The sequence below is a fragment of the Triplophysa rosa genome, linkage group LG16 (genome assembly GCF_024868665.1).
Source record: "Triplophysa rosa linkage group LG16, Trosa_1v2, whole genome shotgun sequence".
Taxonomy (NCBI): Eukaryota; Metazoa; Chordata; class Actinopteri; order Cypriniformes; family Nemacheilidae; genus Triplophysa; species Triplophysa rosa.
Window position 1 is genome coordinate 14,872,127 of NC_079905.1, and position 22,429 is coordinate 14,894,555.

Genomic DNA, 22,429 nt, shown 5'->3' on the forward strand with positions numbered 1-22,429 from the left:
ATTTAATATTTTATCATTTTTTAACACCATGTTAAATAACATTGATCTAAAAAATATTTTTATATGCAGTATCTAAAGACATGATGATTCTTTTAGCACATCACATTAAGTATATGATCCAGAATTAAACAGAGTTACAGTAGATGTAGAACTAATGACGCATGACTGCATATACTGCAGAAAATGATCAAAAGGTCCAGCATTTTTCTTAAAGTAATATGAAATACCGTTACACTCTATGAAGTAATCTTCCTGTCTTACTGGTAGTACCTACATTAAAGAGACCATTTTGATGAGGAATCATTTACTTCAAGAGACAACAGAGGTAAAATGACTAAACTGTAGTTTTGTCTTAATACTGTAAAAGAAGCTGTATTACACCAGTCACCTATTCTCTAAAGACAATTTCTGTTTCATTTTTACAGCCTAATACCCTGAGGGACTGAAACATTACATAAACACCCCTAGTTGGATTAGGGAATATGGTACTGGTAATTTAAGGCAGTTATGCAATCTGTTTATTTTATGGCTTAAATGTCATCATAGACATGGATCAAGTGCATTTGTGAAGATAAACTACATGTTACAGACATTAATGCTTAACATGTCTCTACCTATCCTCTACAACACAGTTGTGACACGTCTATGAAAATATAAACATATTAATGTCAATAACATGATCAAGAAGACAGGAAAAACACTAGTGGAATGTGTGGCACTGTTCCATGCCATTGTAAATACAGTATAAAACCAACGTACACTCAACAAAATATTTCTCCATGATTCTAAACACAAGATTTCCTTGTCATATACACATTATACAAAACAACACATAGTTTTCCAGTCACTTGACAATGCTTCTGCACTAACATTCCATGTTTTATTTGACTTCATTTTGTTTCCGCCTCTGTGAGGTCCAAACTGAAGTAACAGTAAGTTTCATAATTGGATGTATTAAAGTAGAAACCAGGGGCCCCTGAAACACTGAGGGTCTTTGTTTTTGCACAAGATGGACTTTAGCTTGAGGATGAAGCCATCTCTCAAGAGCATCTTTGTCGAATGAGAAACAGGTGTGGCTGCATTCAGACCCATTTCTGTCATGTTGGAGGAGTTGAGCTGCATCAGCCAGATGCCTTCAACACCCATCTAAAGGCCTTTTCACATGACTCCAGTCAGGACCTCAATGCACCATTCAATGTTAGGAAAACACTGGTGGTAGCATCATGTCACGGACGGCGTGGAAGAACCCAAATGCAGGCAGGCGTGAAGGGGTTAACACAACAGTCTATAATATAAAGGGCGATACAAAGAAAAAACCCACGAGGGGGGACAAACACAATAACCAAAGACTTTACAAAGGACAAAAGAAAAACTTCCCGCAATGGGGCAAAACAGAACTAAGGTAAAACTAAACTCACTTTAGGGGAACAGACATCAAGACGAGGACGCAAACACGAGGCTATACAAAACACAGGCACATAAGCACAAGGTACAGGTACATACACAGACAAGAACCATATACAATACACGAGCACAGGACAAAGAAACATGAGGACATTTATAGGAGAAACAAACGAGGGATAATTACACAGGGCAGGTGGTAAACATTAGACACGGCAGGGAAGCAATACATGAAACGAGAGGGGCGGGGCCAATGACAAGACACTAGAAAGCACATGAGATGTCAAAACATAAACAACTCATGGCTTTCTCACATAAAACCTTAGGGCTCCGTCCCGATCCTGCCACACGACTAGAAATACAGAACCAAGAAGGCAGGACCGTGACACATCACCGCACAGTGATTTACAATGTTGGTATAGTGGCAACAAGGCTTGAAGTGTAACTCATTTAACTTGTTAAACTCTGAAATCCAATCCTTCATATGCGTTTGGTGACAGGACTGGTAGGTTTATCATGCTTTTGGCCTATACTTCACACTGCATGAGTCAAAATAATAGAACAGTTGGTTTGGAACAGATAAAAAATAATGTGTTTTGTTTTTATTTTGTTTTTATTGTTATAGTCCCATTGAGATGTAAATCTCTTCTTCCTGGGAGTCCTGGCCAAAATGGCAGCACAAAAAGTGACACATAAAACAACCTCAGACTCAAACAATTAGTGCATACAAGAGATCAAAGAAGTTAATTAAAACATTAACGTTTCCTTTAACTTAGTCCATAAAATATATATTTTAATATTCAGCGAAGGGAGTTGTTCCATCCAACATTAAGATGCTCTGCCGTTCCTACCACAAAAAAAGGTGCATTACAAGAAAAGGCAGTTTTACCAAACTCTATAAATACTCTTGGGATTTTTAAAAACAATTTAGTAGCAGATAGTCATATAATTACAAGTGTGATAAGATAAAAGACTTCAGATATAATTATGTGATTTTCCTAACAGCACCTTGGCAACATGTGTATTTTTCTCCATTGAGACAAGGAGGACCAGCCCACTAATTCATACAAGGAACAGTGATGAGTGCGAAAAGAAGCACCAGTCACAAATCATAGGGCAGCATGGTATACACAGTCCAGTAGAGCATATATACTTGCATGCATATATTGCACATCCCCATAATCGAAGACTGAAAGGATTCAACTTTGTATAACTCGTTTTCTTGCTTCATAAGGAAGACAACTCTTGATTCGATATAGAAAACCCAATTTAGGTCTAAGCTTTTTCAGAAGATTTTCAATATTTACATGAAAGTCCAGCTTTTCATCCAGCCACAAGCCCAAGTATTTATAACAATTTTCTCTTTCTATACATATACTCTCCTTGTAATGTTAAAATAGGGTAGTCTGATTTGAAACTATACGAGAAAAAATCATATATTTCGAATTTTTTTTGCTTAAACCATTTTTAAGTTTATCAATGACAATTGCAATGACTGAAAAGATTCCTGCAAAAGCTCTAAGTCTTGGTTTAAAAGAGTGCGCTACTGTAAAAATTACAGTGTCATTGGCATAGAGATGAATTTCAGCTGGGGTAATCCCACGGCCTAAATCATTAATATAAATTGAAAATAAAATCGGTCCTAAAATAGATCCTTGAGGGACTCCATTTGTCATTTTTTGCTCTATAGAAATATAATTCTCAACTGAGACACACTGAACTCTATCTGATAAATAGTTATGAAACCAACTTATAGCCATTTCATTAAAACCAGCATACTTTAGCCTCTGCAACAAACGTTTATGATCCACAGAGTCAAACGCTTTACAGATATCTACAAATAGTGCTGCACAGTGTTGTTTTCTATTCAGACAATTTATAACATCATTAGTGACCAACATTGCTGCTGTGGTAGTATTATGACCTGATCTGAAACCTGATTGAGATTCGTTAAAATGTCATTTTTTATTAAAACTGTTTAACTTGATCATTCACAAGAGATTCAAGCACGTTTGCCATTACCGATAACCTTGAAATTGAGGTTTGAAGTTAAGCTTAAGTTAAAAATAGAGGTAATAGGCTCTGTTATCAGAGCTGCAGCAATTAAACAAAAAATAAGGCTCTGTTTTATCAGTACCTGCTTATTTATCACAAAAATACAAAAATTTAGCAGAGCTTCATAAACCTGTGCCTCTAAAACTCAAGTAAAAGAAAATGGATGAGTAAAACAACATGAAGCAGCTTCCACAACCTTCTATGTTATTTTCCTTAACTAATATAACTAAAATGACTATTAAAAGCTTTTTTTTAATAATTGCTTGTTTTATTCAATTTGTTTGGCAGATCCATAATTGCACGTCCCATAAATAAACATAGTGTTGGAACTCTTGTCTAAGGCTTAGGGAGCTTGTTAAAGGAAATTTTGGTGCTGTAGCTGAATTTTCCCTCTTTTAGATCCGTCTGGCTCTTTGCCTGACCTTCTATAACCTATATATAGACCTAGACCTTCTATAAGTATACTGTATCATGATTAATTTTGCATCACTGTGTGAATTGTTACCACATGCATAGACCCAAACCCACCATTTGCACAGTTACAGTTACAGTTACAGCCCTATACAAAAATATATGACAGGGATGCTTTGCTGTTTTTTATAGCTTAGATATTAAAAGTGATACTTGAGGCCAGCTTAGTGAAACTATTCATTGATATAACTAATCTTCTGACAAAACTGCAGGCACATTTTCTGCTTCTGCTTAGTTTGAAATTAATTGTACTGCATTGATTTGTATATTGCTCACTGCGAGAATGAGCTGGTTATAAGTTACTAAAGTTTGTTGAGAGCTGATCATTGTTGTGAAATGATGCCTCGTGTTGTGAGAAGAAAAATTGAAATGTCAACGGTGTGCCAAACTGGTTGTTCCATCTCAAATGTAATGGTTGTGCAGCCCAACTTACTGTAAATATTTTCAACCTGATCCCAAGATGACAATTTTGTATGAATCTGTATGATGTGAATCGTACAAAATACTATTAGTAAACTAGTAAAATGCAAGAATGCTCTAAACCAAACCACCACTGGACCAAAACAGATCCTACTTAAATGTACAAAACAGATTCATAAAAAACTTGTGTTTATACTTCTGCACAGTTCAATGTCATTCTGTTTTTAAAAAAGAGTTTCTGAATGATGCCTTTGTGAAATGAAAAATGTCAGACACATATACAATTATAGAGTTATGGCCTGCATTAAACCATTAAACATAGGAAATGTTTGGGTTATGCCGGTTTATTTCTCTGTGTTTTTCAGTCTGGAAAGTCCGAAATAGATCAAGTAAATAAACAAACCATTACCAAGCAAGAACCTGTGTCTAAAATGCAGATCTCTTTAGGGTATGTATTCAGTAATCAAGCTTATAAATAACAGCAGGTGGTCTTTGCGTATCAAGCTCTCTGGGGGCAAATCTGTCGTCAGGGATAATTAAAAAGAATCAGACTGCACTCAATGTGACAAAAGCTTCCATGATCGTACCTATCAACACACCATAGACACTAAACATTCTTTAAAGACCGCTGACTCATGATCTTACCTGCCTCCTTCTGTAAGTCTTATTTACACTCCTTTAGTCAGCCTGAATATGACCTCAGGAGGTAAAGGTGCATGATACAAAAGGCATGCAATTGCTCTTTTTATCACTTTGGTTTCCAAATTCTGTTTCTACAGGATCCACATGTGATCTTAAAAAGCAGCAGCAGTGTAACCTCTGCAGTGTCATCTGGATCCCAGGATTCATAACGTGAGGAATCTGACTCATAACCTGGAAATATAACCCGAGGCACAGCGACATGACTTTCAGAATGGCAGAATGAAAAGATACGGGATACAATAAAGTAGCTTTAACATGTCGCCGCCAAAAAGTGCCTGCAGGTGAGCGCAGCCTTTCACAACAATGCAGCATTGAGTTACGCACGCAGTCCGAAAGGATTCGCCTCTTCAACTAATTCCTCATTTGTTACATGGTTACCCTCTGTCCAGGTTATTCTACAATTACTGTACATGGACACAATTACATGCCTTTAACATCTGTGGTCTCCACCTTATAAACATTGATCTCAACCAGCATGTAAACATGTTGATTTATTGTACTCTATACATGCAATAAATTTGAACTCAAAAATATTCATTATAGCTATTGTATAAAAATATATAAAACTAGTAAATATGAAATGTATATATAGCTGTAGTAATGCTTCTATTTCCAAACCAGTTCCCAAATTTTGCTGATGTAATTGTTTTACATAATTTGGTTATGTTTGTACAAATATTAATCATCCTATAAAGCACACACATATAAACATAAAAACATACAACACAGGGATGATAAAGAGTCTATGTGGAAAAAAGTGAAAACAGCTCTTGTTGCAATCCAAGTCAGTGTAATTGTAGTTCAGATTCGGTTTCCTTCAAGGATCAGGGATGCGCTTGTAAAGTCTACAACAGTATCAGTTCATTGTGACGTTATGCACGCTACACGTGTGAGGTTCATTTAAGGTTAGGCTTTGCGTTTTTATTTCTGCTCTTTTTCTTCTTTGGATTCTGCAGAGGATGATCCTTCAATGGACTTTTAGATGCATGAGAGGAGTCGTTTAGCTGGCGCGAGTATCTCTTGCACGTGCAGGATGTGACAGCGGTGATCTTGTAGGTGCGCGTGCTGCCGTCCTGGCACTGCAGTTTGATGCGCTGGGTGCGCGTGCGGTCAGTGACGCAACGCCACTCTTGTGCGTCCCGTCGGTTCCAGTAGTGACCGCCACCAATCCAGTTGGGCAGAAGGTGTGTGGGGAGACACTCCCCGGCACATACTAACTCTTTCACGGGGTTCACACTGGTACATTGGCCGTCAGATATGTATTTAGTGGATCTTAGCTCCCTGCAACCGACCTGGTGCTGTTCTGCAAAGGAAAGAAAACGAGCAAAATTTAAAACAAAGATGAGTGATTACAGCAAGAGCGCTTATGCATGAATTATTAACTATAATAACAGTTTTACTACGTTAGTAAAACCATAACCACCGCTTTAGCAGAAACTTCAGTTTAACCATAATATTTGTAGCAAAACTATACTATGCAATGGAAATATCATTGTTACTATTTTACTATAATACAATCATGGTTCATTTTCATAAGGTTGTCTAAGACATTCCTAAGTCATATAGTAACGCAACAGTTGAGTAATAGCCTAATTACAGCTTCACAATATAATTTACACACATTCACACACAGTTATGTAAAAAGATGAGCATTAATAGCAACTATATGTTTTTGAAAAGCAACACCCGCAAGCATATGGAAACTTGAAACATAACAAGTAAAATACCCACCGGTTTGGTCTCTAGGGTCCGCGCGTCTCCCTCCGTTGCGTGCTCGATTTAAAGAGGCATTATTTGGAGTCTCGTGGGAGTCTGAAAGCACGCGCCCGTGAAACGCTTCAGTGGCGTCGTTTTTGAAAGCATGACAGCTTTTCATCAGAAAGCAGAGCAGAAACAGCAGCTGATATTCGCATGTGTTCAGGGGCATTGCAGTGGTGTTTGGGTCACAGTCTCTTTGAAAGTTTAGGGAATAATAATATATTACCTGTTACTCATGTATGTTTATATACCCGCCCACTCTTTTAACATCAGCAGCTCGCGGGATGGATATGGGCGCGTCCTCGCCCTTCACCACGCCCACCTAACATTATTCTGCACGTGAGGTAATCTTTCTGTAAATATGATTTTTTTTTCTGTAAAAGCGATTTATTTGCGATTTAGTCAGATTAAATAAATATTGTAACTTGACAAAGATGATTCGTTTTATGTTTTATATTTATTGTTATTATGAAGCACATATTTAAAGCAAATTTGCATTACTTCCACTCATAAAACAAATAGTTTACAGGGATCATTTGCAACCAAATATAGTTAAGTTGAATCAGTCTAATTGAATAATTAATTAATAAGTAGAATACGTTTTTATACTTAAAAAATGTTGGTTCAACTTTAAAAAATAGTTACCTGGTTGCCTTAATATTTTGAGTTAATTCAACTTAAAAATATAAGTCAATTCAACTAGAAATTCATTGAGTTAACTAATATTTTTATTTTAAAGCAACCATTTAAAGTTGAACCAACAAAAAACAGCAATAAATATTTTTTACAGTGACAAACCCTTTTTACATTAAGCAATTCACTCCACAAAAACCAACATAGACTGCCATTTTTCTAAATAAATACCATTTCTATATAATAATTCTGGGGAAATCTTATATTTTTATTTCTTGATTTACATTTCTTGGCAGGTCATTCTATTTCACTCTTTTGTTGAGTTTCTACAATCATCAGATGTTATCAAGTTATTAACAAGTTATTTCTGCAATTTTATATACTGTAGATGCTTTTAGATGCTTTTGAAGTGCAAATTATCTTTGACATTTGTGTTATAGTGCAAGTCTTGAAAAACATCATTTTTTGTCTTTCATGCAAATGAGTGCAAACTTAACAGAACACCTTTCACAGAATAAAGATGCTTCAGTCTTCAAAGAAGAATCGTGAATGACTTTCTGTGCAGAATAAGGAGTTTTCAAGGACATTAAGATCCACTAAAAGTGTGCGTTATGCATGCAGCTCCAGTCAGTGCTGTAAAGTACAGGCATGCATGACAAAACCCATGAAACGGGATAGCCCTGGATTATTTTACCCCAAAATTATCCAAACAGGTGCCTCAGATGAGCTCACCAAATGAATGTGCATAACACAAATGACACGGAGGAAAACACAAAAGCCCAATGCTCACTTTCTTCCACCGAAAATGTGCGGCTCCCCCAAAAGTGTCCAGTTTCAAGCTCTCCTCGGGCATTTACGATTAATTCATTGCGCTTGTCCACAGGTACACTCAAAAAAATGATTTTACGATACTGTTCACTTTATTTAAACAATTAATTTTGTTTTAACACCATTGTATTAGGTTTTATGTTCAAACACAATTGCATTGTGTTAAACGGATTAAAAACAGTAATGCTTTGGCTTAACTAAATGTTTACATTTTAAATTAACATGTTTCAATCAAGTAGGTCAAAATCATATTTGATGCTTGTTCAATTTACTAAAATAAATCAAGTTAACACAACATAAATTAATTTAGTTGTATTAAAGTAGCGTTGCTAACTAGGAACAGGATTTCCACTTCCCATCATGCTTTGCACGGGGCTGAATAGGGAGAGCAAAAGTTGCAATAAAATGTTATTTTATACATATTTTATCAAAATGATGAAACAGGGATATTTGTTCGTGTTTAATACTCTTTTATGTTTGTATTTAAAAGAGTTTCTGGTATGTTAATGTTTTGGGGGGGTTACCATTGTGGTAAAGTGTAGAGCATGTGCTTGGGTTGAGGACCTGCTAAACATATTTAAAATTGCTTTAATAATAAAAGCAGGTACTTGGAGTATGCCGAAAGTTTAACAAAACCTACTTCTGGGTAACTCCGAAAAATATAGTGATGGGAAATATGATTCATTTGAGTGATTCGTTCACCAGAAAGATTCGTTCAGATTCATTCACTGATTCGTTCAGTGACCATTTCTATAATACGCCAGCAGGTGGCGAAAAAGAGTTGCGTTATGTCAACGAACAAACGTATTACTGAACGTATAAACTGATTACAGGCTTTATTAAAATGTGTGTCTCTAATCTACTCATTAACTAAATAAAATATGTGGTTCAGATGACCAACGTTCATTTCGTTAATGAACGACATGTACCAGTTCGTTCAATTCGTTCACGAACGAGATCTCTCTCGTTCAGACTCGACAGCGACCAGGGGCATATTCAAGCTCAAACCGGTGCGCACCGTTTTGCTACGGTTTCCGGGTTAAATGACACGTTTCCTGGAAACGGTTTGCAACGTTTTGTGGGGGCTGAACGCAGCCCAGCCCCGACAAAACGTTGCAAAACGTTTTTTAAACGGAAACGGTGGTGCGGTTGAACACCCTGTTGTGATGAGGCAAGAGTTGAACTATGGCAGCTGAGAAGGCCATTCTTTGTGTTCTTTTTGAAGAATTTTTGGAGCCTGGTGAAATCGGAATAAATACGTGTTTAATACTGCAAAATACATCTCTTCTAATATCTTCAATTGTTGCGTATACTGAGCTGCAGCGAACACATTGAAACGACTTTACTTGGACCCATTGTGCGAGCTGTCTCTTTAATACCGCCTATATACATGTTGCTGCTGATTGGGCCGACATTCTTGACACGCCCACCAAACAAGAGAAAACGCATCTCAAACCCTGTTGCACACCGTTGCAAACCGTTTCCAGGAAACGTGTCGTTCAACCCGGAAACCGTAGTAAAACGGTGCGCACCGGTTTGAGCTTGAACATGGCCTTGTCCCAAATGGCGCACTTGCGGTCTCGTGGACTAAAATCGCGCGTTCTCTGTAGAGTGTCCCATTTGTCTTTTTAGCGCTTAGAAGTCTGCTCGCGAGCGCCTCCTTTGTGCCCTCGATGCGGTCTTCGGCAAAGCCCGCATTGATGCAGACTCCACTGAAGTCCCCTACCCAGGAATCCTTGCGAACGCCCAATCACAGAACAGATGGGAGGAGTGTCGTGGATGTCAGACATATACGTAAACATGACGGATACATTTCTAAATGTATGTTTTGATAAAATTCTAAATTAATTTATTAATTAGTTACTTATTCATATTATTGCTTATTTATTTTCTATTAAGCCAGTTATTCAAGAATAAAAACTTTTAATGCAGTGCACTTTCTTACTTAAGGTAATAAGCCATGTTTCGTTGTAGATCTACGTATATATAGTTGTCTCTGGGCTCTGTAAAGCTGAACAACACAGCTTGTGTATTATAGAGAAATATTAAATAACAACATATATGCATATTAAGAACACATTATGCGCATTAAGTAGGCTATAGTGTAAACAAATTAATAAATATACATTCATGACGTCATGACAAATGAATGCATTACAAACATAAGTATCTATTGCATAATGCTCGGGTGGCATATCAACATATGAAATACAGAACAATAAAAACCGGCAGCTCCAGTCCCAAATAACAACAATGGGACAACAAGTGGTCGACTTCACGCGGCGCTGCGCAGACTGATCAGCGAATGACAACTAAGTACCGCGAGAGTAATTAGAAAGCACCGCATGCTCTTTCCGGCGCGATGTCCTCAAGTCTGTCCCAAAAAGCACTCCTATGTACCCTTATGGACTCGTGCCTAGTGCCCTATAGGTCTGCACTTCCTGACGTCACCAAGTGTGGACTCGGAGGAGGTCCACAAGACCGGAGTGCGCCATTTGGGGCAGGGCCCATGCCCCTGGTCAGTGTGGGCGTGTTCGTTCAGTGGAAGATTCAACCAATTACATGTCCCTTCACAGCCGGAACTAGAATGCTATTTGCTGACGTGACGCGAATGAGAGCTAACCAATACTGTCACTTTTTTTTTGTTGTTTTACAGTTTTTAGAGAAGTGCATGACATGAATTAAACGTAATGAAGTCGTTTTTATTTGAAAGAAGAAAAATATTCAAACATAAAGCACCAACAACAATAATTAAAATAAATGATACAAAATGCACACAAAACACATGTGCTTGCAGTACAATAACTGAGTAAACAGTAGAATAAGTATTTGTACTGTACGGTATTGTGTTGAAAGTCAAGTAAATTTTTCATAGTGCAAAATATACAACAAAACACAGTGGTGCAAAAATACAAAATAAGGGCAATATTTAAAGAATAGGCTATAAAATAGAAGAGAAACAGGTAAAGAATAATGTTAAAACAAGTAACAGTCAAGCAAAGAATGTATAACGTATACACAAATACAATAAAAGTAAGACTAAAACACAGTGGTGTAAAAAAATTAAACAAGGCAAAGTTCAAATGAGTAAAGAATAAAATGCAAAGGAGAAGCAGGTAAACAGTAGTACGGATATGAAAAGTAAACAGTATATAAAGTGCAAAAAATGTCGTTCACGAATGAGAAGTAACAGCTCGTTCACGAGTGAGAATCAGCGGGTGCTTTGACTCCTTTCGTTCGTCTCGTTCAGTGAAGGGCGTATTCGTTCAGTACATTCAACCAATCATATGCTCTGTTAAAGCTCACACTCGAACGCCATTGGCTCGTGCTTAGACACTCTATTAAGCCAAGACGCTTTGTGCTCGAGGGAGAGATGAACGAGAAATATGAGTCATTGCCTTTCGTGAACGATTCGTTCACTTAAAAGATTCGTTCAAAAAGAACGATTCGTTCACGAACGTAACATCACTAGAACAATAAGAGCTTTATTTAGCTTATTTAGTGTGTTAAAAATAACAGCTAATATCTTACCTTAAACTAACTTAATTCAATTTTGGACAGTGGTTCCACATAATGGAAACATGTTATCTCTACTTAAATACTTTTAGTAGGATGAACTTATTTGATTCAAGTTATTTGGACATTATTTGGACATGGTTGTTTAAGATTACTCAGTTCAGTTTAGTTCATCATACATTAAGTATTTGAGTATAACATATTTCTATTGTGTGGAACCACTGTCAATAATTTAATTATGTTCGTTTAAAGTATAATTTTTTTCAGTGTACATTTTTCCTTTGATTCGGTCAAAAAAACCTGTTTAATATTGTGCAGGACTTGCTGTATTGTCAAAGACTGCGTGTAAAATGTTTCAAAAGCCACTGCTGTCAAAATGATCTCTCATTACCTATAAAGCACTGTAAGTCATATCATTTGGGGGGGAGTTTATTGGGGATAGCTGAATATGCAACCTCAGGGCCTGAAAGAGGAATATCAAAGTCATGCGATACGATGCGGCATTCGCTAATTTCTGCATCTGAAAACCGGATATTTGAGATAGTCCTTTCATGCAGCCGTAATTGTGACATGGTCTTAGATGGAGACAGGAGAGGGATGGATCTCAGGGGAAACAGAGAGGCTACAGCACTGACTTATGGGTATATTGACATTCGACGTGACAAGTGTGTGCTAAATAGACCCTGGTTTGGCCTACAGGGTGAGATAGTCCCTTGGGATGAGGGGATGTGGAGACTGGGAACAAAGCACTCAGGTACAGATAGAGCCTTCTATAGAATCGTGAGTGAGTGCCTTAGGATGTGTTCAACAGGATGAAGTGTGGGAAAGTCTAAAGAGGTGATCCCTGCTCTTACAAAACTCACTGTATCGATAACTTGCTGCCTGCTGTTTAAATGGATATTTCTTTGAGATAACAGTCATGAAAACATGTTTCTAAATATTGCTTGATGATGCATCAAAATTTTACAAATCTATGTATTCTAGTCACCTATTTGAACAGGTAATACGGTTATGTTTGTGAACACTGAAATCTGTTGGGTTAAGTATGCATTCTTAAAAAATAAACATTGTACCGTATACAATCTGCTGGCGGCGAATTGGCGATCAGAGAGGACGGATGTTGCCCTCTAGTGGTAAAACTGCGTCATATCTCTGCAGAGCATGAACGTAATCCATCCATGTGTTTATTTGACCGACGTTCAGACAAAAGGAAGCAACTGTATCAAAAGTTTATGGACTATTCTTAAGGTCAAATCTTTACTAGTAAACCATCATAAATAATGCAAGGATAAATTCAACAATAAAAAGTTTTGGATAATAGAAGAGAAAAAGCAAGCTTGAGCAAGTCTTTTCCTTTTTAATCCCCAAGCACCCAATGTAAAGCCACATAAGAGAAACATTCTCCCAGAATTCCTGTCACACAGGTGCCAGAATCCCGAATAAGACCCTGTACAACAGCTCTGTGTCCCAAGAGTACCAACCATACGCGTGTCAAACAAAAGTTCTCTCAGTCACACATACACACATAATGGAGCCACATATAGGCCTACACTACCATTCAAAAGTTTAAGGTCACTTAACTAAAACTCATTCTATTAAAAATGTTTTGATCTGAATATGCTTAAATGTTTAAAATTAGTTTTATGGACAAAAATATATTACTGTGCAAACATTTACAATAAACTGTTTTATTAAAATAATGTTGAAATAAATGACAAAATCAAGCAGTCACTAAGAGCTCATAAGAGATGGAATGTTTTTCAATACTGTTTTAAAAGCATCCCAGTGTGAGAGCTCAAAAAGCTGGTTAATAAAATGCCAAGAGCACATTTTTTCCAATATAAAACTAAATATAAAGTGCCTACACTGAAGATGATCAAGTATAACACTTCTGATTTATTTTGTAATTTTAGAAAAATTACAGAATGAGTAAGTGACCCTAAACTTTTGAATGGTAGTGTATTTGTGTGTCTCAGTCCTGTTCAGCAGGGAGATCATCTGCAGGGGTGTCATCAAAAGCACAGTGTGAAAAGTCCAGACACAGAGCCAACATTGAGCTGGTGGCCTCCGCTACATCCCTGTCATGGGCTGCAAGGAAACAAATGTTGCATGTGTCAACAAAAGAGCAAAACATCCCCAGTTCCATCTGTTACCTCAAACATAAACATTTCATATCTCATATTGTTTCATAATTAAGCGAGACATGTTCATCAGGTCTTTAATACCGTGATCAAAAGCACCATTAAGAAGATTCAAGATCAAACTTCTCAAACAAATCAAGCATTTTTATCCTTTTTAGCCACTGAGGTCATAAGAAACATGATGGCTGTGGCTAACATTGTTGAGCTTTACCGCTGCTGGAGAGATCTCTCAAAGGTCTGGCTGGGCTGTTTCGTTGGACGTATTGCGCTCTGCACTGCCTCTTATGGGTGAACCAGTGTAACCTCTGACACGCCTGCCCACAGTAGACCACCTGCGGAGAGATCAGAGGGATTATGGGAAATCAGCGCTATGTGCTCAAGATGTTACAAACTCTAACAGATCATACAGAGAAATGAAAATAAACAAACTTATTGAATCTAAAATAATGTATAAATATTGCATAATTTAAGGTAGAAGTTGAGTTTTGTTTCATTTCTAACTTCAATGGTAACCAAATGGTCTAATGGTGTCATCTGGGGTGAAAATGCAAAGCATTCAGGTTTTATTTTACATTTCACGAAGCATCAGGATCGGTTTGCCTTTCAGGAAACTATGCTTATCTGCCATCAACAGAATATAATACCAATTTATTTAAAGAATAATTACACTGGGAAAAAAGCTAAAAAAAAACAGCAATGTACTATTAATATGTCAAAATTTCTGTATAGATTTTTTTAAATTTTGGACCACGTTGGATTGTGTTAGAGGGGTAACAGAAATGCCTGGAGAATTAATGGATAACATCCTAGCAGAAAATTGCCAATACAATTTGCATTTTTTTGTTAAGCGTAGAAGTTGTAGTATAGCTCTTTTAATTGAAATAGCTGTTGATCATGATTACTTAAAGTACAAACACGCGATACCATTTTACAGTACGAGCACTTCTTGTCTGCATCCTTCTCCCCACAAGTAGCACAGTACTCAGTGTCTTTAAGAACCATCTGCCCCGTCAGTGCCTGGGTCAGAACCGAGAAAGCTGTAGGGTCGCCCCCCTGGAAACGAGAGTGAGGATGTAACATACATACATATACTGTCAAATTTTGACATTTCAAATAAAACATAATTGCATATATTTTCTCATAAAAGGACACTGACTATTTCCACGGGTGCTATGCAATGGACCAGCTGCTGGAGCAGAGTTGCCTCACAATATGGGAATTTCCGGATGCAATCTCGGATGAACTTCTCCTGATACCGAGGGAAGCCGTCGCCATCCCGTCCTTTTAGAAGACTTGTGGAAAGGAATCACAACAAATGATTGCTGTGCGTCCGCAGCATCACACAATACTATCCGAGGACCCTGACAATGATATCACCTCTTTAGGAGAGCGTCCAGCGTGTGGTCGCGCTCCTGCAGGAAGGCCAGGCACTTCTGCAGCACGCAGCTGATGTAGTGCATCTTCATGGCCAGAACCTCATTCATGTCCGGCTGTTTCACACACTGCTCACAGAGCAGATCCATCACGCGGTAGCACTTCTCCAGAGCGACCACGTCCACCAGTAAAGGATTCTCTTTCACCAGCATCACCATCTGAAAAGATGAAAAAAAGACCTTCAAAATGGGACAGAAGCTCTACTCACAATGCGTGTTTCATGAAGGAAACTTGTTCTCACGCTACACGATTCTGTCAACTGAACCCTGCTGAGTGTGGAGTTCAGACACCTTACTCGTCAGAAATCTGGGTATGTGAGACAGCTGTGATAGCGTGTATGAATGTACACGCATGTACCAGATCCGATTTCTTTCCTCACTGATCCACATTCAGCTTTTATCTCTGTATTTAGGTCCAAGTGTGTCATTTTTTTGAGGACCTATTGAGAGAAATGCACTGTCCTGTCAATAGCATTGAATAAAAGCTCTGGCCAATGAGTAAATGTACAGAAATATGCAAAAGACACTGAAATAGATGCCACGCATACTGTATGCTCTGTTCTGCGATATCAGAATGATATATTTAGACAGAATAAAAACACCAGGGGTGTTGGTTAGTGCAAACTGATGCTTTCCACAGTCATGTGACCTTGCACGGGATTCTTACGGGTCAGTGTTCTAGAAAGCATACAGTAGATGTGTTCCAGCAACCTCGTCTGGTTCAAAACACGTTTGAACATGAACTTCTTACCTTCACTGGGTTTAGGTTGGTAGTCATGATGATTTTGTGTAATGGACCTGCTAGTTTGGGGGGTAGCTTGGGCTCTCTTTCTGAGCCCTGGGGTCTGGTGTAGTATTCCAGCCTCGCGCGAGAAAAGAAATTGTTAATCACTGTCACACAGTCATGCTGACCTGCACGGATGGGGAAGAAAGGACAAAAAGAGATTAGGTGTTCGCAGGTTTATTTATTAGCAGATCGTATGTGTATGCGTATTCCTCACCCACAAAGGCAGCCATCTGAGCAGCAGTCCGCCCTACGGAGTTGACAAGGTCTGTCTCTGCTCCAGCATCTAATATCATTTCTGTGGTTTCAGCATTACCTGTGGGATTATTTAGTACCGTAAACGTATAAAAGAAGAAGGAATATGTATGCTCAAACTATGCACAATTTTTTTATACTGTGTACTGTGTATATGTTGCCATAATTTCCCCCAAATTTTGCTTTTCATACTACTTCATACTACTGACTGTAATACTAACCTGTACAGTACCACACTGTAAAAGTAAAAACAGTGCAGTTGGTAATGTATAGTTGTCTACCTATTACTGATGCCTAATTTTCTGTTGGTTTGACCTAGTGATGGAATTATGATTCATTTGAGTGATTCGTTCTTTTTCAGTTCGTTCACCAATATGATTCGTTCACATTCGTTCACTGATTCGTTCAGTGACCATTTCTATAATGCGCCAGCAGGTGACGAAAAAGAGTTGTGTTATGTCCACGAACAAACGTATTTATGGACGTATAAACTGATTACAGGCTTTATTAAAATATGCGTCTCTAACTTATTAAATACATAAAATAAGTCTAAATAAGTGGTTCAGATGACCAACGCACAAGATTTTTCTGCATAATTAACAAGTTAATTGTTTTGGTGGGTCCCTCAGATATTTTTATTTGAGTAAAAATGATAATGACAAATGTGATTAAATTCATGCAATGGATATGGTCAATTTCGTGAATTAATTATTTACAATCATTTATATTAAGTTTGTTTATGGGCTAGTTGTCATGTCGCTTTAAATTTGAAACGCCCCGCCCCACGTCTAAAGACCGCTAAGCGCAGGACATCGCTTACATGACTGCTTGATTGGCGCCACTCCGGTGAAGCTAACTTCAGCTAAAAGATGCAGAATAATAAACCTCCACTCGCAGTCGGGAAGAGGAAGCTTGTACTTTTTTGAGGGGTAATTTTCTAGTGATGGCGAAGTGAAGCTTTCTGAACCACTGAAGCTTTCAACAAAATTGTATCGGTAAAGGGTTCATTACTCGAAGCTTTTTGAATCAGAGCACGAATGCATGGGTAGACTAGTAAATTAATAAATCAGTAGGCCTATATTAAGTACAGGACAACAATCTGTTTCGCATACTTGGTAACTCAAAACAATAAACATAGCATTTTGTATTGTGGATGTGGACTTTTTCCTGTTTGTAAACAAGTCAAATTCATGAATAGAGGAAGTAAATAAATGCAGGTGCATGCACACAAAAATACACATGCACTTTCATACGATTATAGTAAATCTGTATCTGTAGAAACCCATGAGGGCGTGGCCTGTGTCGCGAATTTTCAAACCTTTTTTTAATCAAAGTACGAAGCAGTCATGGGTGTGTGTGAAACGAAGCTTCGGACGTCATTGGTCGCGTGGTTTTGATAGAACGAATCAAGCATCGATACTAAGCTTCACTGAAAATCGCTTCATTTTTTGACACAAGCATCGGAGCTTTGGTGTCACAGCTAACATCACTATAATTTTCTCTCTCTCTATATATTTCCACTATATTTATCAACTCCATGTCGGGGCTTTTGTATGTCTTGCGTAAATTATTATTAGGCCTGGTTCTGGGGTGCTAGAGATATCGATGAAGATGAGTGACAGCTTTTTAGTAATTATAAAGGGAGTGCTCGTTGTGCGGTTTCTGTGCTAACGTTATATATAATCCCTTCAGAATTGTATAAAACTTGTTTTTCATGCTGCTCAGACCACATACACGCTGCAAAGTTTTGGGAATTACATCGGCATATTAATGCGGGATTCACTCTTGAAATAGCTATGATTTACATGTTGATAGCGCTAGTTAGTTCCTGAATAAAGCAGACTTTTGGACTGAAATGGTTGAATAGTCTGCTGACTGACAGACTCACTCATAAAAGTCCCTTGCCGCCACCTGCTGGACGTAACTATGTAAACTGCACTGAAATCATTGAAAAATCTCCACAACACTAACACACAGACTGACAGCCGGTCTTGTCACAATTTATATTTTTAATATCTAATAAACTGGTTTCTTGCATTTAAACAAGTCTTTTGGAACAAACCTTATTATCACAAAGTGTCAATCATCCAGTTATTTTTAGGGAAAATAGTAAATACTACATTGGTAAATAAGGCTAGAAAAAAATCTTATGGTGGGACAGTGTGGGCGCGTGGAAGATCCAACCAATTACATGTCCCTTCACAGCCGGAACTAGAACGCTATTTGCTGACGTGACGAGAAAGAGAGCTAAATACTGTCACTTTTTTTTGTTGTTTTACAGTTTTTAGAGAAGTGCATGACATGAATTAAACGTAATGAAGTCGTTTTTATTTGAAAGAAGAAAAATATTCAAACATAAAGCACCAACAACAATAATTAAAATAAATGATACAAAATGCACACAAAACACATGTGCTTGCAGTACAATAACTGAGTAAACAGTAGAATAAGTATTTGTATTGTACGGTATTGTGTTGAAAGTCAAGTAAATTTTTCATAGTGCAAAATATACAACAAAACACAGTGGTGCAAAAATACAAAATAAGGGCAATATTTAAAGAATAGGCTATAAAATATAAGAGAAACAGGTAAAGAATAATGTTAAAACAAGTAACAGTCAAGCAAAGAATGTATAACGTATACACAAATACAATAAAAGTAAGACTAAAACACAGTGGTGTAAAAAAATTAAACAAGGCAAAGTTCAAATGAGTAAAGAATAATATGCAAAGGAGAAGCAGGTAAACAGTAGTACGGATATGAAAAGTAAACAGTATATAAAGTGCAAAAAATGTCGTTCACGATTGAGAAGTAACAGCTCGTTCACGAGTGAGAATCAGCGGGTGCTTTGACTCCTTTCGTTCGTCTCGTTCAGTGAAGGGCGTATTCGTTCAGTACATTCAACCAATCATATGCTCTGTTAAAGCTCACACTCGAACGCCATTGGCTCGTGCTTTAGACACTCTATTAAGCCAAGACGCTTTGTGCTCGAGGGAGAGATGAACGAGAAATATGAGTCATTGCCTTTCGTGAACGATTCGTTCACTTAAAAGATTCGTTCAAAAAGAACGTTTCGTTCACGAACGTAACATCACTGATGTTGGTTTACCCATCAAATGTGATGTGTGGTGGACAGCCACTTCAGGTTAGTTTAAACCATCAAAATATGTATAGAACAAAATTAAAAACTTTAAGGTATTTATTATCCAAATTATTTGGCACAAAGGCAAACCACAGTGTATCAGGGTATACGTGTGTGCGCGCGTGCGCATCCGTGTGTCTGCGCGTCCGTGTGTGTGTCTATGTACGTGTGCATATTGTGTGTGTGTAGTGTTTTGTATGTGGGTGTGTCTGTCTTCTGTGTTTTCACCTTTTTCTTGTTTTTACATGTATAACTTTAATTGTTTTGCTTATAGCCAATATGTCTCATGTACAGCTGCTTTGTAACAATGAAAATTGTAAAAAGCGCTATATAAATAAAGTTGAGCTGAGATATGTGGGAATATGTATATTTCTTCTAATATACAAAAAACAGACATTGACCACAGTTTTATTTGTTTTTAATATTTGTTGATCCTCTCTTGTGGTAATAATTTGTAGTCATTGTTCTGGGCTATGTCTTCATTAACCTTTTTGCAAAGCCTCCTTAAATTCTTCTTAAAGGGATATCTTCTTAAGAAGATATTTTGAAGAAAGTTGGTAACTAAACGGTGCCGGCACCCATTCACTTCTACTGAATGGGTACCACTGCTGGTCAGTTACCAACACTCTTCAAAATGTCTTCTTTTGTGTTCTGCAGAAGAAAGAAACTCGTACAGGTTTGAAAAGAGGGTGCGTAAATGATGACATAATTTTCATTACTGGGTGAACTATCCCTTTAAAGCTTCCGTTTATACTCCAAACAATCCAATGCAACATGACTACAGTTTTTAATAAAAAATAAAATATTGAATATAATATAAATATAAACAAATAAAATAAAATATTTAATAAAATATTTTAATAAAGACTAAAGATGGACATCACCTTTGGCCAGTATTGTATGTCTATTTTTTATAAATAAAACCAATTAGTTTAGATGATACTGCATGAAGCAAGTTGTTATATTAGCTTTTTTGAAAAAAAAAAGTTTGCCCTAACAACCTAAAGTGGTTTAATAAAGGGTTAAATAAGAGTGATCTGCGAGAGTAAGTTCACCTGAGAGTCCAGCAAACATGAGGGCGGTGTACCCATACTCATGCTCATTGCTGTTGACGTCGGCTCCGTGCTGCAGCAGCAGTCTGCACATGTCGGCTTTGCCCTTATAGGACGCGTGCATGAGAGGGGTCATGCCATACTGACGAAACAGAGAAAAGCTGCTTTCAAAAAGATATTTTCAACTGCATGACTCAAAAGCAAATGACATTACTTCGTGTTCAACCGTCTCTCACAAATGAATATCCAGGAAATGTGTCTGCAGTATGTCAATTTTGACAAAAATGCTGGCAATTGTTGAGGGTGACATGAGCTGGATGAGTCATAATCTTTGTTGCTCCTTGGCTGAAGTTAAAAGTCTGCGTTGGTGGCTCGGCACATCTGATTTTGACAGAGTGGAAACACTTAAACTGCTGTCTCTAACCATTTTGCCCTCAAAGCACCTCAAGTAGCCTGTGGGTTACATTTAGTGGCATGTCTCTATTATCACACCTCTTTAAGTACCACATCCTCCACTCCAGGAGTCTCTGCCATATGCTTGAATAACAATGTAGAACATATGCTGTCACCTCACCGGCCAACCAGCTACCGCACTTGTTTACATAAGGGCTGATCATACACATAAACTAATAATAATGAATGATATAATATGACTGTGGTAACACTTTACTTAAAGCCTTTGTGTATAATGCATTCTAAAGGTTTGTGATGCGTTATAATTGTTGTGTTGTATACATTAAATTAAATTAAGTTTGATAAGTTTGAATTGATAAGTGTTATAATGTATTAACTGTAGTTACAATTATTCATGAGACATTACAATGCATTATAAAGTACATTGCAAGGCATAATTAATACTTTAAACTAGTGTAAGAACTGTGTATATACATTAACTGAAGGTAGATTAAAATAAGTATGAATAGCAATAACATTAGTTGGTTTTTCCAGTCATCTATTATGTTTTTTATGTTTTGTACCATTGGTGAACATGGTGCTAAAGTATACTCAACTTTATGTGCTTACCTCATCCAGACAGTTAACTCGTACATTTGAATTGCTGAGGAGCTGGATGGCCTCCTTCACGTCCCCTGAGATCACAAATAAAGAGTTTAAAATAAAACATGAAATAAAAAATCATGCATATGATCTATCTGATTCCATAAAGCTATTTTCGTGTGCTATTTTCATTTTCATAGCAGCACATTGGAAAGTAAAACAGTGCTTGAAAGAGGATGTATTCAAATTCACTTCCCATGCCCTTCAATTACATACAATCTAGTTTTCATGTTATGTGAGGATTTTGTAAAAGACAGCCGTAAGACCATTGTAAAAGTTAAAATACACTAAATGGATAGTTTATATAAAGTTAATTATGTGACTGCGACAGAGTATGTCAATCCCACATTACATAATTCTCTCTATCTCTCTCATATCTAACTTCTGTCTATTTCACATAAAACAAGCACTGTTTCAAGATTGTCGAAAAAAAATTAAATACCTGCTGCAGCCACTTGTATCATTTCTTTCTCTTCACCTGTCAGATCACCTTTCTTTGGAGGGTTTATGTTTTCATGTGTCGTCATTTTAGCAACAATCATTTATTGATTAATTGATTAATATTATTATATAAGATAAATTATACACTACTGGGAAACTTGCTTCTTCAGTACACACGTATTACATGCAATTCCACGAAAAGCTGTGCAATTTATAATAGAGCGCTCAAGAGTTAAAAAGAGAAGGCGTCCTTGGTTCATACCACTTTTAAAACAAAAGGGTGACAAACATAAGACTGAGGCGAAATTATACATTTCACTTCGAGTTGATACTTTTATATA

The 22,429-nt window shown here is 37.3% G+C and overlaps 2 protein-coding genes across 2 annotated transcripts; both read right to left on the reverse strand.

Annotated features, from left to right (window-relative positions):
• Positions 1-5,540: 5,540 nt before the first annotated feature.
• sostdc1b (sclerostin domain containing 1b) lies at positions 5,541-7,035 on the reverse strand. Its single transcript, XM_057355223.1, has 2 exons — positions 6,781-7,035; positions 5,541-6,352 (listed from the first exon to the last, which is right to left on the reverse strand). The coding sequence occupies exons 1-2, from the start codon at positions 6,974-6,976 to the stop codon at positions 5,946-5,948; spliced, it is 603 nt and encodes a 200-aa protein (XP_057211206.1). The 5' UTR covers positions 6,977-7,035; the 3' UTR covers positions 5,541-5,945.
• Positions 7,036-11,895: 4,860 nt separating this feature from the next.
• Positions 11,896-22,244, reverse strand: LOC130567128 (ankyrin repeat and MYND domain-containing protein 2-like). Its single transcript, XM_057355050.1, has 10 exons — positions 22,090-22,244; positions 21,615-21,679; positions 20,595-20,733; positions 16,360-16,458; positions 16,110-16,270; positions 15,303-15,517; positions 15,082-15,217; positions 14,850-14,978; positions 14,137-14,257; positions 11,896-13,872 (listed from the first exon to the last, which is right to left on the reverse strand). Exons 1-10 carry the CDS (start codon positions 22,187-22,189, stop codon positions 13,757-13,759), a joined length of 1,281 nt encoding a protein of 426 aa, XP_057211033.1. The 5' UTR covers positions 22,190-22,244; the 3' UTR covers positions 11,896-13,756.
• Between the last annotated feature and the right edge of the window lie 185 nt (positions 22,245-22,429).

Coding starts and splice junctions, on each gene's coding strand:
- sostdc1b (XM_057355223.1), bottom strand. CDS start 6,976: ATGCCCCTGAACACATGCGAATATCAGCTGCTGTTTCTGCTCTGCTTT. Junction 6,353..6,780: donor GGACCCTAGAGACCAAACCG/GTGGGTATTTTA, acceptor TTTCCTTTGCAG/AACAGCACCAGGTCGGTTGC.
- LOC130567128 (XM_057355050.1), bottom strand. CDS start 22,189: ATGATTGTTGCTAAAATGACGACACATGAAAACATAAACCCTCCAAAG. Junction 21,680..22,089: donor GATACAAGTGGCTGCAGCAG/GTATTTAATTTT, acceptor TTGTGATCTCAG/GGGACGTGAAGGAGGCCATC. Junction 20,734..21,614: donor GAGTTAACTGTCTGGATGAG/GTAAGCACATAA, acceptor CTGTTTCGTCAG/TATGGCATGACCCCTCTCAT.